The sequence below is a fragment of the Toxorhynchites rutilus genome, chromosome 3, assembly GCF_029784135.1.
Source record: "Toxorhynchites rutilus septentrionalis strain SRP chromosome 3, ASM2978413v1, whole genome shotgun sequence".
Classification (NCBI taxonomy): Eukaryota; Metazoa; Arthropoda; class Insecta; order Diptera; family Culicidae; genus Toxorhynchites; species Toxorhynchites rutilus.
The window spans coordinates 272282496-272296536 of NC_073746.1; the positions used below are offsets into that span (position 1 = coordinate 272282496).

The 14041-nt window shown below is 39.5% G+C and overlaps 1 protein-coding gene across 7 annotated transcripts in view; it reads left to right on the forward strand.

Moving 5' to 3' along the window:
* LOC129780098 (dopamine D2-like receptor) overlaps positions 1-14041 on the forward strand; it is a 542669-nt gene that overhangs the window by 122610 nt on the left and 406018 nt on the right. For all 7 annotated transcript variants that reach the window (XM_055788028.1, XM_055788030.1, XM_055788031.1 and 4 more), the window contains exon 2: positions 9201-9916. In XM_055788028.1, the coding sequence (XP_055644003.1) occupies positions 9460-9916 (457 nt within the window). In that variant the 5' untranslated portion in view covers positions 9201-9459. The remainder of the gene's footprint in view (positions 1-9200; positions 9917-14041) is intronic.

The following is a 14041-nucleotide window of genomic DNA, read 5'->3' on the forward strand; positions in this document are numbered from 1 at the left end:
ATCTTGACATGTTTCTAAATAGAGAAAAGTTAGCAGAGCATGTAAATTGCGATATTTTATACATAAAAAAGTAGAAGGGTCTGAGCCTAGGGACACGGAATGAAGTTTGACGTAGGACTGTGATCGTTCAGAACACTTGGTTATTTCAAATGTAATTCTTTTCATTGTTCAGAAATATGTTAGTTTAACTCTTTTAAAACTCTAAATAGTAGCCCTGAAAAGGGCCGTTTATTGTATGTACTCATAACCTTCAAACGTTTTGTAACGAACAAAGAAAGACAATAAGCTTCTGGCAGGAAGTTCAACTGTCTATCTGAAAATGATTAATGAATATCAGTGGGACACATAACAGGGTGAAATGGTAGATGAAGTATATGTGAATGGGTAAACAAAAAAAAAATATACCGTCATTGATTACATTGAATATGAAATTTAGGAGGAAGAAACGTTAAAACAAGTTACAAACACTCACGATTCCGTGATATTTTGAGGTAAAATACACATGAAATCATGAAGTTGCTTCATTTTTAATGAATAGCTATGGTACAAGTAAACTTCGATATAACGTACATTTCACTTTCAAAATTGTACGTTGTATCGAATTGTACGTTATATCGAAGCATAATAAAGTAAGGACCGTATCGTTAATTATGGGTACGCTCAAAACACAGCTTTATTTCAAATATTGCATTTATTTTTCAGTTCTGATATCAAAATATTGTATCTTATGAATGAAAGAAAGGAGTAACAGTAAAAAATAATCAAGATTCTGATTTTCGCGCCAATGATCGCACCTGCTTCTTGATGTCCCTCATTAGGTTCTGGACAACCGTCTCATCGACTTGTTTGCTCACATTTATCCAATCCTTTTTGAACTGCTCAAGGTCATCGGCTGCCTTGTCCTTCTTCCGCAGTCGTCCCTTCATCAAAGCCCAAAATTTTTCAATAGGTCTTATTTGCGGACAATTTGGAGGATTCATCTCCTTTTCCACAAAATCGACATTATTCTCGCGATACCAATCCAAGGTCAAACGTGCATAGTGGCATGATGCCAAATCAGGCCAAAATAGTGTCGGACCAGTGTGCTTTCGGATGAGCGGTAACACACGCTTTTGGAGACATTCTTTCCGGTAAATTTCACCATTCATATTCCCGAGAGTGAAGAAAGGAGATGATTTCATGCCACATTGACAAACAGCTTGCCAAACCAGCACTTTCTTACCGAATTTTTCGCAAAAAATTGACTTCTCCGCGTTCGGGACATCTGTTCCTTGCTTTACAGTGTAAAACTGTGCCCCAGGAAGAGTTTTGTAGTCCAGTTTGACGTAGGTTTCATCATCCATGACGATGCACAGTTCGCGTTTGCTTAAAATCCCATCGTAAAGCTTACGGGCACGGGTTTTCACGGAACTTGCCTGAATTTGGCTGCGTTTGGGACATTTTTGCTTTCTATATGCCTTCAGTGAGTTACGTTCTTTGGCACGTTGAACCATACCGATTGATGTTCCACACTTTTTTGCGCAATCCCGTATCGATAATTCCTTTTTTCTTTCAAATTGCCTGCAAATCTTTTTATCCAAGTTTGGCTTGGATGGCCCAGGTTTTCTGCCGCGACCGGGTAGATCCTTCAATGTATTATACATACCAAATCGCTTGATAGCGTTTTGGACCGCATGGACGCTTACTCCTTCCGCCTTCGCCAATTTTCTCATTGATATTCCTGTTTCGGAGCAGTATCTGGTCACAATGGATTTTCGTTTTTCTTCTGTTAGCCCTCTCATGATTGCACTTTTAGGAAAAAACGATCTTTTCACAATGCTAACTGAACGCTAACTGTGTCAACAACAGGAGAAAAATAAACAGCTGTCAAAACAAGCTATAGTCTTTTTCAGACGGAGACTCTAAGGCGTACCCATAAATAACGATACGGTCCTTACTCACAAACGTAGTCTATAATACATTATTGTGTTGCTGTTTTAGTAAAGTTAATGAATAACTTCAATCAGAAGACGAAGCCAGCCTTTCTCATGATGTTTCCCTTCGTACTGTTGATTAAAATTTGATTCATTTAGAATCCGGAATAACAAAACCAGCTGCATTTCGGAATTGATTGAAGATACAAAACTTGTTTTAGCATCACAATACAGATAATTAATTGTTCTATCAGAAAAAAAAATATTGAAAAAAATTTACATTTACACTTTGGAAATGTGCACGTTATATCGAGGTAAAATGTACGTTATATCGAGTGACGTTATATCGAGGGTACGTTATAACGAGGGTACGTTATATCGAAGTTTCCCTGTATTGTGATTTCTTTCCATTATCTTATTTTTATTATTAGGCATCGAGAGCAGTAGCTTTTTCGGTGAAGTAATGTTCGTTTGCAGACTATCACAATCAAGTCGTATTGGTTCTACTGCCCAACCTATCAAGAAGGAATTGAGTCATTATGAAATGAATATGAGTCATGAAGATTATTAATATTTCATTTCGTTTCATTTTTGTGGTGCGATGTAATGCCGATTTCAATAAGTCCTCGCATGACAATCGCTGCATCCTCCTAATTAATGAACGATCACTGTATGGGTGACACTTTTCTCGTTGCTCTGATGAAATCTTGCATGAAGTTTTAATGATGCATGAAATCTGGCATCTGATTACTTTAACATCTTGCTGATATGATAGATAGAACGAATTATTGCACGCAATTTTGTGTTACATACAACATTCATGGAATCGAAGTTGGAAGAAAGAATGCATAATACATGATTTACCTTCGCATCCGCTCGCAAAACATACCTCTTTTATTTGTTAAATTGCTGGATATAATTGCCGTCTAATGGTATATATTATAACATATATCGTAAGAACGATTCTGCGTAATATGCATTTGAAAACTCTTAACGTAGTCCTACGTCAAAAATGTTACGAATTAAACATTAATAGCATTATTTCAAAGAAACAAATGAAAAAATTGTTGTTCGAAAAACTTTTTCTATGTAAATGTTGCCATCGTCCGATGTATGGAAAACTTGCTGAAAATGTTAAGGGTTATTTATATCTATTTTTTCAAAATTTTAAAAGCATATTTTTTCGAGAAAAATAAGTTTTAATTTTCAAAATATTTTTTTTTCAATGAAATATTTTTCCAAAAAATTCTTTGATAATTTTTAATGAAAACTTAAGCGATTTCCTACATTTCATTCTCTAACCAACTTTTTGTAGATCTTATAGTTTTTAAATTAAGATTTTTCGAAAAAAAAAGTTGAAAAACCTCAAATTAAAAAAAACTACAAAAAAAACTATCAGACCTACAAAATTTTAGTCAAAGAATGGAATGTAGGAAATTATTTTGGTTTTCATTAAAAATTATCAAAGATTTTTTTGGAAAAAAGGTTATTGAAAAAAAAATATTCTGAAAATTAAAATTCATTTTTCTATATAGCCTTGGAAAATGAATCTAAATAGCCCTTAAAAATTCCAACAAGTTTTCCATACATCGGACGATGGGCACATTCACATGGAAAACGTTTTTCTAACAACAACTTTTTCATGTTTTTCTTTTGAAAAATGCTATTAATGTTCAATTCGTTACATTTTTATGTATAAATTATCGCATTTTACATCCTCTGCTAACTTTTCTCTATTCAGAAACATGTCAAGAACATGTTAAAGGTGAGAATTTACACACAAAAATATTACGAGCAAAACATCATTTTTTTCAGGAGTCTTCATACAAAAATGACTTATATCACAAAAACTATAAAAGATAGAAAGTTGATGTCTTCGACAAAAGTTTATATTATAACAAGATCTAAAACCTTGTCGAATACACTATACCACTATCTTGACTTTGAACAAAATTAGGATATGTTGTATTTTTGTCAAAGAAAACATGCAAAAGTTGTTGTTCGAAAAAAAATTTCCCTGTTAAAGTGCCCATCTTCCGATGTATGGACGACTCGTTGAAAATTTTAAGGGCTATTCATATATCTATTTTAGTGAATTAAAAAAAAATACGTTACATAAATTGATAAAAACCTACACGATAAAAACGTGAATTGAGCACGGATTTATTGGGCAACACACAATACAATTACTGATAAATGCCTATTATCCGTAAATGGAGAATAATTCATTTTACGCATCAACTCCCATTGTGAGCTAACGCCCGAATTTAGGCAGAAAGAATGCTTGTTGCGTCGGGGAATAAAGCGAGTGGTTAGCACAATCGAAAGAAACACTCAAAAACTCAAACACATCGTCAAATTATTACGTTTTTTTTGCTATATTCATTGTTCATGTTTAAAGCAAAAACAAATGGTGGATAACTTTCCCGTCTAATGATATATAACACAACATATGGCGCAATAACGATTTTGAGTAATATGCGTTTGAAAACTCTTAATAAATCGTTACATTTCTCGTAGAGTGACCCCCCTACGTAGAAATCAAAGACATAGTCCTATGTCAAAATAACTTTTTGGTCAGTGAAATTTTTATCCAAAATATTTTTGGTGTTTTCTTTGGGATTTGTGATTTTGTGATTTAAACAATTTCCTTCATTTCATCCTTTGACAAGAATTTTGTAGGTATCATAGTTTTTAAGTTATAGATTTTTGTGAAAAATTAAGAAAAAAAAAATTCACTTTTTCCAAAAAGTAGTCTAATTCTTTTTCGAATATTTCAAGTATGCAAAGTCATTCGTCTTCGTGAAGTCGAGGCCGCCGGGTGTATTTTCGCCCGTCTGGTGATACCGTTACTTTCGCTGCTGGTGAAATAGTAATTGTTTCACCCAAACGGGATTTTTGGACTGCAAAAGTGTGAAGCGAACAAAGCGGAAGGAAGAAGACCTGCATCGCGGGCGCTGTGTGCTGGCGTGTTTATCGCCATATCATCGTCATCGAAATCATCACTGTGGAGCCATACACCGTTGCAGCTGTGCTGTACGATAGACACGCGGTTCGCTGGGAACCGTTCTAATTCAACCGCACGGGTGTGCGATATAAGTATATTTTTTATTAGATTAAGGTTTTTAGTTTAAGAAATAATCAGAAAAAAAAATTGAGAAATCACTGAAAAATTGTACATCTGCCACTTTATATGGCAGGATGCGGAGAACCCGTTGACATGGAGATTGAATCCACTGTCCATCCCTCCACATCTACGGGAGGTGGGAAGTCGCTTAAACGCGTTCCCCCTTCAGAAGAAGTCTTTTCGGGGGAGGAATTAACCCACCTAAACAAGCCCCCCTCAAGAAAATTTGCAAACCTCTCCTCTTCACCCCCTCAATCTCCTGCTCCCATTCCTCCTCTCGCTCTCCCTCTCGCTCCACTCCCGTTCTCGCTCCCCCTCACGCTCCCGCTCCCGCTGAACTCCCGATCACGCCACCCAACCCTGCTGTTTCCGCTTCCGCTCAACAATCGACCCCGCTTTCCTCTCCTGTTGTGTCTCCACCCCGTGTCAAGGTTTATCCAGAAAATGCAACTGGAACTGGCCCATGGGTTGTTTTCTTCCGACCTAAACCTAAAGGAAAATCTCTGAATGTCATTCAGATCATGAAAGATTTGACAAAAAATTATTCCTCCGTGGTCGAAATTTCCAAGGTTCGCCCGAACAAACTGCGTGTTGTCGTGGCTGATCGGAAGCAAGCTAACGTCATTGTTGTCGACAAGCGGTTCATTTTAGAATATCGCGCATACGTGCCCTGCCATAACGTAGAAATTGCGGGAGTGATTACAGAAACGGGTCTGACGTGTGAATTTATTAAAAAAGGAAATGGAAAGTTCAAGAAGCTCCCCTCGATGGAAGTCGAGATCTTGGACTGTCGCCAATTAGGCAAAGTCTCCCAGGAAGGGGGAGAAACTAAATTCACGCCGTCCGACTCGTTTCGAGTAACTTTTGCTGGTTCCGCTCTCCCTGACTACGTTATGGTGGACAAATTGAGACTGGCGGTGCGACTCTTTGTGCCAAAGCCCATGACTTGTAACAAATGCAAGTCAGTTGGTCACACTTCAGATTATTGTGCCAACAAGGAGCGCTGTGCAACTTGCGGAGAGCAACATGTGGGGGAATCCTGCAGTGCGACTGAGCATAAATGTCCATATTGCGGGGGAACTCCACACGCGCTCTCAGCTTGTGAAACTTATAAGAGTCGCTGGGAGAAACAGAAGCGCTCTTTAAAGGAACGCTCGAAGCGCACATTTGCGGAAATTTTAAAGGGCGCTTCTCCACTGACCCAACAACAACAACAACCAATCTCAACACACAATACTTGATGCCAGTTGATGAAATGGAAGCGGACACAGCTAGCGGGGACACATCGTTTATTTCTAAAGGGAATCCCCGACGCAAGAATGTGACCACTCCCAAAGTTCAAGAACAAGTCCCCCCGGTAATACCCCCTGTTAGCTTGCCTAAAAAATCGAGTGCCACGGACAAGCAAAATCAGGTTCCTCCTGGCTTCCGTGGGAATAGTTCACCTTCGAACAACCCAGCACTCGAGGGGACATCAAAAACCCCAACTGTCCCTGTTTTTCCGTCCAGTTCAACTTCCCAATCGGGATTTATAAAGTTGTTTGACCTTCTGGATCAAATCTTCAAGTCTTCAAGTCTTCATTGACTCCATCAGAACCATTGTCATCTCAATGCTTCCAGTATTAAAGACAATTTTGCAACAATTGATGCAAACATGGCCCCCCTCCTTGCAATGATTATCTCTCTTGATGTCTAATTTAAATAGAGAGGTCGGAGATATCATTGTTTTACAGTGGAATTGTCGTAGTCTCATCCCTAAATTGGATACATTCAAATTTTTAATTCATAAATTCAATTGTGATGTTTTTGCTCTGTCCGAAACTTGGCTTTCTTCGCGAGATGATCTCTCTTTCCATGATTTCAATATTATACGCTTGGACCGTGATGACAGATACGGAGGGGTGCTATTGGGGATCAATAAGTGCCACTCATTTTTTCGAATTGACTTTCCACCTATTGGAGGGTTTGAAGCTGTTGCTTGTCATGCAAACATCAGAGGAAAAGACCTCTGTATTGTCAGCTTGTATTGGCCGCCGAGAGCTGCGGTTAGCCGCAAGCAACTTGTTGACATGTGCTCACTTCTTCCTGAGCCACGATTGATCTTGGGAGACTTCAACTCTCACGGAACTGCCTGGGGGGAACAGTACGACGACAATCGTTCATCGTTGATATATGACCTTTGTAACAGCTTCAATATGACCGTTTTGAATACTGGGGAAACAACACGTGTTCCTAAACCTCCTGCTAAGTGCTCTTGACCTCTCGCTTTGCTCGAATTCACTATCGTTAGATTGCAAGTGGAATGTAATCCAGGACCCCAACGGTAGTGATCACTTGCCAATCAAAATTTCCGTCACCATTGGGTCGAATTCTTCTGAATCTATAAATATGGCATATGACCTCACAAGACACATTGACTGGAACAAGTATGCGGACGCGATTGCTCTAGCCATCAATTCCAGAGATGGTTTACCTCCATTGGAGGAGTATAACTTCCTTTCTCGTTTGATATATGACAGCGCGGTTCGCGCTCAAACGAAACCCATCCCAGGTTCCACCATTTCCCGAAGGCCTCCCAATCTATGGTGGGATAGCCAATGTTCCATGCTTTATATAGAAAAATCGAATGCATTTAAAGCTTTTCGGAAACGTGGAACTCCTGAAAATTTTCAAACGTATTTAGCCCTTGAGAATCAGTTCAAAAATTTGATCAAAGGGAAAAAACGTGCTTATTGGCGAAATTTCGTGGGAGGTTTGTCACGAGAAACGTCAATGAAAAAATTATGGAAAGTGGCTCGAAACATGAGAAATCGCTCTTCAACGAATGAAAGCGAAGAATATTCACATCGATGGATTTTTAATTTTGCACGAAAGGTTTGTCCCGATTTCGCTCCCGTGCAAAAAATTGTTCGAAATATACCACAAGATAGGTGCGATCTTGATTCTGAGTTTTCGATGGTCGAATTCTCTCTTGCTCTCCTTTCATGTAACAATTCTGCTCCGGGATCGGATCGAATTAAGTTCAACTTGTTGAAAAATCTCCCTGATGTGGCGAAACATCGCTTGTTGAATTTATTCAATCGGTTTCTGGAACATAATGTTGTTCCAGATGATTGGAGACAAGTACGAGTTTTAGCAATTCAAAAACTCGGAAAACCCGCGTCCGACTTCAATTCGTACCGCCCAATAGCAATGCTGTCTTGTATACGGAAATTGTTGGAGAAAATGATCTTGTTTCGCCTTGATCGATGGGTTGAAACGAATGGCCTACTCTCAGATACACAATATGGGTTCCGCAGGGGCAAGGGGACAAATGATTGTCTTGCGTTGGTTTCTTCAGAAATTCAAATGGCTTACGCCGAAAAAAAAACAAATGGCTTCAGTATTCTTGGACATAAAGGGGGCCTTTGATTCAGTTTCAATAGAGGTCCTGTCAGACAAATTACACTCTCGGGGTCTGCCGCCTCTATTGAATAATATGTTATATAACTTGCTTTGTGAGAAACATTTGAATTTTTCTCACGGGGATTCGACAGTAAGTCGGGTCTCCTACATGGGACTCCCCCAGGGCTCATGTTTAAGCCCCCTTTTGTACAACTTCTATGTAAGCGACATCGACAATTGCCTTACACAAAATTGCAGCCTAAGACAACTTGCAGATGATGGAGTGGTGTCTGTCGTAGGATCAAACGAATCCGACCTGCAAGGATCCTTACAAGATACTTTGAACAATTTTTCAACCTGGGCCATTGGGCTAGGGATCGAAATCTCCACAGAGAAAACAGAGATGGTGGTTTTTTCTAGGAGGCATAGACCAGCAAAACCAAAGCTTCAACTTTTGGGTAAACCGATCACTCATGCTATGTCATTCAAATATCTTGGGGTCTGGTTCGACTCCAAATGTACTTGGGAGGCCCATATTAGGTATCTGAGTAAAAAATGTCAACAAAGAATAAACTTTCTCCGTACAATTACCGGCACCTGGTGGGGAGCCCATCCCGAAGATCTTATAATGTTGTATCGAACAACTATTCTCTCAGTGATGGAGTATGGCAGTTTCTGTTTTCAATCAGCTGCCAAAACACACCTCATTAAACTCGAGCAAACTATGTAGCCAAATGTTTTTATCATTCTAATTATTTTGTATATCTTGCTTCTAGGTTCAGCAGATCATTGGAAACATGCTGGAATAGATGTAGTACCTGTTAAGATATAACGTTGTGACTGATAAGCACGATTGAAATCCACTGATCACTGAATTACTGTAACGCACAACCGATAGAAGGTGTGTTTGTGGCACCTGTTGACCAAAGAGAGAGAAAGAGCTAACGATGTCTTGCTACCCGGACCGAACAAACACCCAGTAATTAGTTCACACTCAGAAACGAGAATTCGGCGCACCGGCCGGTTGCGTGGGTCATGGTGACGGTCAACGATTCTGCCCTCTCCGGCTGGGACTCGCCGGACTATTTTCGGCTGTTTAGCGAAGGTTCTCCCGCTGACGTCAGCCGATCCGGTCAGCCCTCACAGCATACCTACTCTGCCCTGGGCCATTCCTCGAGTCACACCACCGGCGCCACCCATGGAATCAATAGCAGTAGAAGCAGTAATGGCTCAACGGTGGCGTCCAATGCTTCTTACCTCTATTACGGCGATGATCCGGGACGGAACGATAGCCGTTTGGGACCGGACGGCCGAGACGAGTATCCTCCGCCGGGAGGAAGCAATTTTATGCTGCTCATGGAGGATTTTGGTGAATATTTTTACAACTATAATGGAAGTGGTCCACCGAACGGTTCGATGCTTGCCACTGGGGATCCGGGCTTCCAGGTCAACTGCTCGCTCGCGAATAGCACCTGCGTCCAGTCGAGCGGAGGTGAGTACCGCTGAACCCTTACATTGTTTATGTTTGTTGCAGGCAAATCGGAGGCAAATGGTGAATTGAAACGAATTTTGATGGACCTTGGTTTCATCGCCGTTTGGCCGTATACCAACACAACTGTGCGTAGGGAAGGGAAGTGATTTTAAAGTGATTGCCGGCTTGATTGCCCTTTTTCTGACTTGGGTGAATTCCATTAGTTAAATTATTTTTGATGGTAAACCAGTTTGTGAACGCAGCCTGTGTTTGGGCTTAATTTGGAGGGATTCTTAAAAGCGTGTAGATCCTATTCTACTCTCGATAGTAATCGGAAAACCTTCTGCTGAATTTCGTCTAGCACTGCTTTCACGTAGGCCTAAACACTTTGCCATACTTAGGAAACGATTGAATCAAGATGAGCAAAATTCCAGGAAGGAAACCATTGGAACAAGCCAAAAGCAACTTTACAGCATGATGTAAAACTCTTGATGGAAAGAGAATGGAAATTTCTTCAAACGAAAGTTGGCCAAAGTTTGGACTCCCCATCTATTTCGGGCTAGATCTGGCACCCTTGCGATGTTTACGGCCCGATGCTAACTCACACAGACGGCCCCATTGACGACAGGTGAGAGTGGCCAGCAGCATTCATGGGGCTAGACCCTGACCAGTAAATTGGGCCGGGAGCAAAACTGAGCAACAGATGAGCAGCTCAGCAAGAACTTTTCAAATTAAATCTCAAATTGGAATTAGATTAGGGAATTTCAACATCTCCCACCGAACTGCTTTATGCTTTATGCTGCTCATCGTCGGGCAGTGAATCAAAGCCAACACCAAACGGCAGCAGCGGTAGGGAAATGATTTTTCACATTTTTCGGGTCGTTACTTCCCTCAATCTCCGCATCGCGCCTGGTTGGAATTGAGCTTTTATCACAGTGCGTTTTTTTTTTCAGCAATAAATTTAACGATTTTTTTTTGTTGCGCTGTTGGTGGTTGACTTCGGTGGATGCTTTCCCTATTTTTCCTTGTTTCGCCATTTTGTGAATAAACCAATTCCATAATAAGGATTACGCGTGTTCTTTCGTGCTTTCGTAATCTTCCCTATCGCCGGCGTCCGGCGTGGGCCCATCGTTTGCAATCCTAATTACGACTACGCAGGGGTGGAATTTGTGTGTTTTCAGTTGCCATGAAATTTTATTCCCCCGCCCGGTGGCGCTGGGTAATGAAAAGTGAATTAACTTTGGATCTCCCTCCGGTACTAACGGCCGTGTTTTGATGATGAAAGGATCGACGGGCGAAAGGAAAGGAATGAAGAAAAGAAAGCTTGTAAAGTAGAAAAAATCATTTCATCATCAGCCGACCGGAAAAAGAGTTGTCTGAGGGCTCTTTGGCACAACAACAGCGGCAATGAAAAAAGGTTTTCCATCAATCAACAGCGTCGTATGGCGCGCTAGGTTCCGAATAGAGGCGTAGCGGTATGGAAATAATTCACTCGACAGTGACGGCTGTTTTTGTGTGGTCTTTTCGCTTTCCATAGTTGATTCTGATGGACGATTGGATGGAAAAACGTGGGATGATTGTTGTTAGGGTTTGTATTGTTGATTGTGTACGACGAATAACATGGACTTGGTTTCCGTTTTGGTGTTGCAAAGTTGTGGTGCCCGTAAACACTACGGGTTTTAGTGATCAGATTAATAATTACCGATTAACGATTAACGCATATACGAGGTGTCAGTTCTAATATAAAAAACCAGTGTTGACTGATTTTTATATGCAACAAATATTTTTAATTGTACAAATTTTGGTATATATTTTTGAAAGAGAACGTACAGGTAAAATAGATTTTTACACCTTCCTGTACTGGTGAAAATGAGGCAACACTTACCCCGACCTGGAAAGTCGATTATTTTCTATCTTTTAATTTTCGGGTAGCTTTTAGCATCATCAATGTTCTTCTTCTTGAATGGCACTAACGTTCCCAGTGGAACTTTGACCTTCTCAACGTAGGTATTACTTGCGTCATTTTTATTAGTAGTACTTAGTTGAGATTTCTATGCCGGATAAAAAGCCTTGAATGTATTCTGGAATTGGCAAGTTCTAGAATACGTGGACCACAGTGCAAGCCAGAAGAAATTTCTTCGACGAAAAATCACCCGGTCAGAACGGCAATCGAACCCGAACCCCCGGCATGATAATCTGGGACGGTAACCAATCGACCACGGGAGCACAGCATCATCAATGTTAACGACTCCAAAAACATAAGGCAACTTTTTTGTAAATAATTTGCTTTGCATTCATTACAACGTATCGAATATCGTAAATTCGAGTTTTCTTAAATCCGAAAAATCACTCAAGGGAGAGGTACAGAAAATCGGAGTCTTCAAAAATGTTTTTGATGTCAAATGTGCCATGTGCTTTTTGTGCCAAAAAGTCCATTTTTAGACAAAAAAGTTTTGTTTCGAGATATCCTCTTGGATGATTATTTGGTTTTCTAGAAACTCAAATTTTAACGTCTGCGACTCTAGTAAGTGCCCGATTGAGCTGATATTTAGCATTGGGTATTTTATCGTGTAAATCAACTTTCTGCACGAAGTTCATATGAATAAATCAGATGGCCATTTTCTCTGACATCCCAAATCATACTTTTTGCCTCGTATTCCGAAATTCCGTCTGTTATTATAGGGAGCTTAATCAGATGACACCCTCCAGACATACTGTTCTGAATCATATTTCGGACGCTTAAGGCATATGATGCAGAAAACAGATCTAAACGTTATGCACAGGTATTGTTTTGTGGATATTTTTGATAAATTAGTTCAATATGCCTTTAAGCCTTCTACCAATGAGGTACATATAGAGGTGGAGCAGTAGGCGAAGTGTATCTGTACAGGTAAACTTCGATATAACGTACATTTCACTTTCAAAATTGTACGTTGTATCGAATTGTACGTTATATCGAAGCATAATAAAGTACTCACAAACGTAGTCTATAATACTTTATTGTGTTGCTTTTTTAGTAAAGTTAATGAATAACTTCAATCAGAAGACGAAGCCAGCCTTTCTCATGATGTTTCCCTTCGTACTGTTGATTAAAATTTGATTCATTTAGAATCCGGAATCACAAAACCAGCTGTATTTCGGGATTGATTGAAGGTACAAAACTTGTTTTAGCATCACAATACAGATAATTAATTGTTCTATCAGAAAAAAAATATTGAAAAAATTTTTCCTTTACACTTTAGAAATGTGTACTTTATATCGAGGTAAAATGTACGTTATATCGAGTGACGTTATATCGAGGGTACGTTATAACGAGGGTACGTTATATCGAAGTTTTCCTGTATTGGCAAGCAAAATATCGTGTCGTAATTATTTGCATTCAATATGGAATGTATATGGAAGAAACAAAACAATGTTGAAAGTACTCACGGTTGCATGATAATTTGAGCCAAAATTCTCATGAAATCATTCAATTGGTTGGTTTTTAACAGATGACAATTATATCGTTGCTTATATCGATTGTTCGTGTGGTTAAAAGGTCCAGAGAGCAGTCGTATGCTTAGTTCTCGAGAGCAGTAACATTTTCGGTTAAATTTTGATTAATTGGCGATTATTATCTCACAACATATACACCGACACTGAGAGCCTTCGAAACATCAACTGCATAACGGTAAAATAATGAAACTTCGTTTGTTTCTATGAACGTGGGGGAGTGAAAATGGCACATAGAAATATCACTTTTATTCATCTTTTTCAACGTGATTTCACAAATATTCACTCCACGCTATCACATTAGCCTCATATTCAGCGGTAGCTCTTGAAAAATGTACGTTTTTAATTGATGAATTACTTCCTGAAAATAGCATTTTTACATGGATGCGGTGAGCAATCAAAGATAAACACAACGACTGACGTCACTATTTGCGTAATAGTTATGGCAGCGCATGCTATGTCGCTCGAAACTCGACCATCTTCATTACCTTTTTTCCAGGACATTGGCCTTCTACTTTGGTACCTATTTGATTGAAAACATAAAAAATCATCGAATAAAATGCTTTTCAAATGGAGCGAATAAGAATCAAACTTCGGACACTGAATCGAATTTTGGACAGATTGAATTCAAATTTCGGACACTTTATTTTGTAA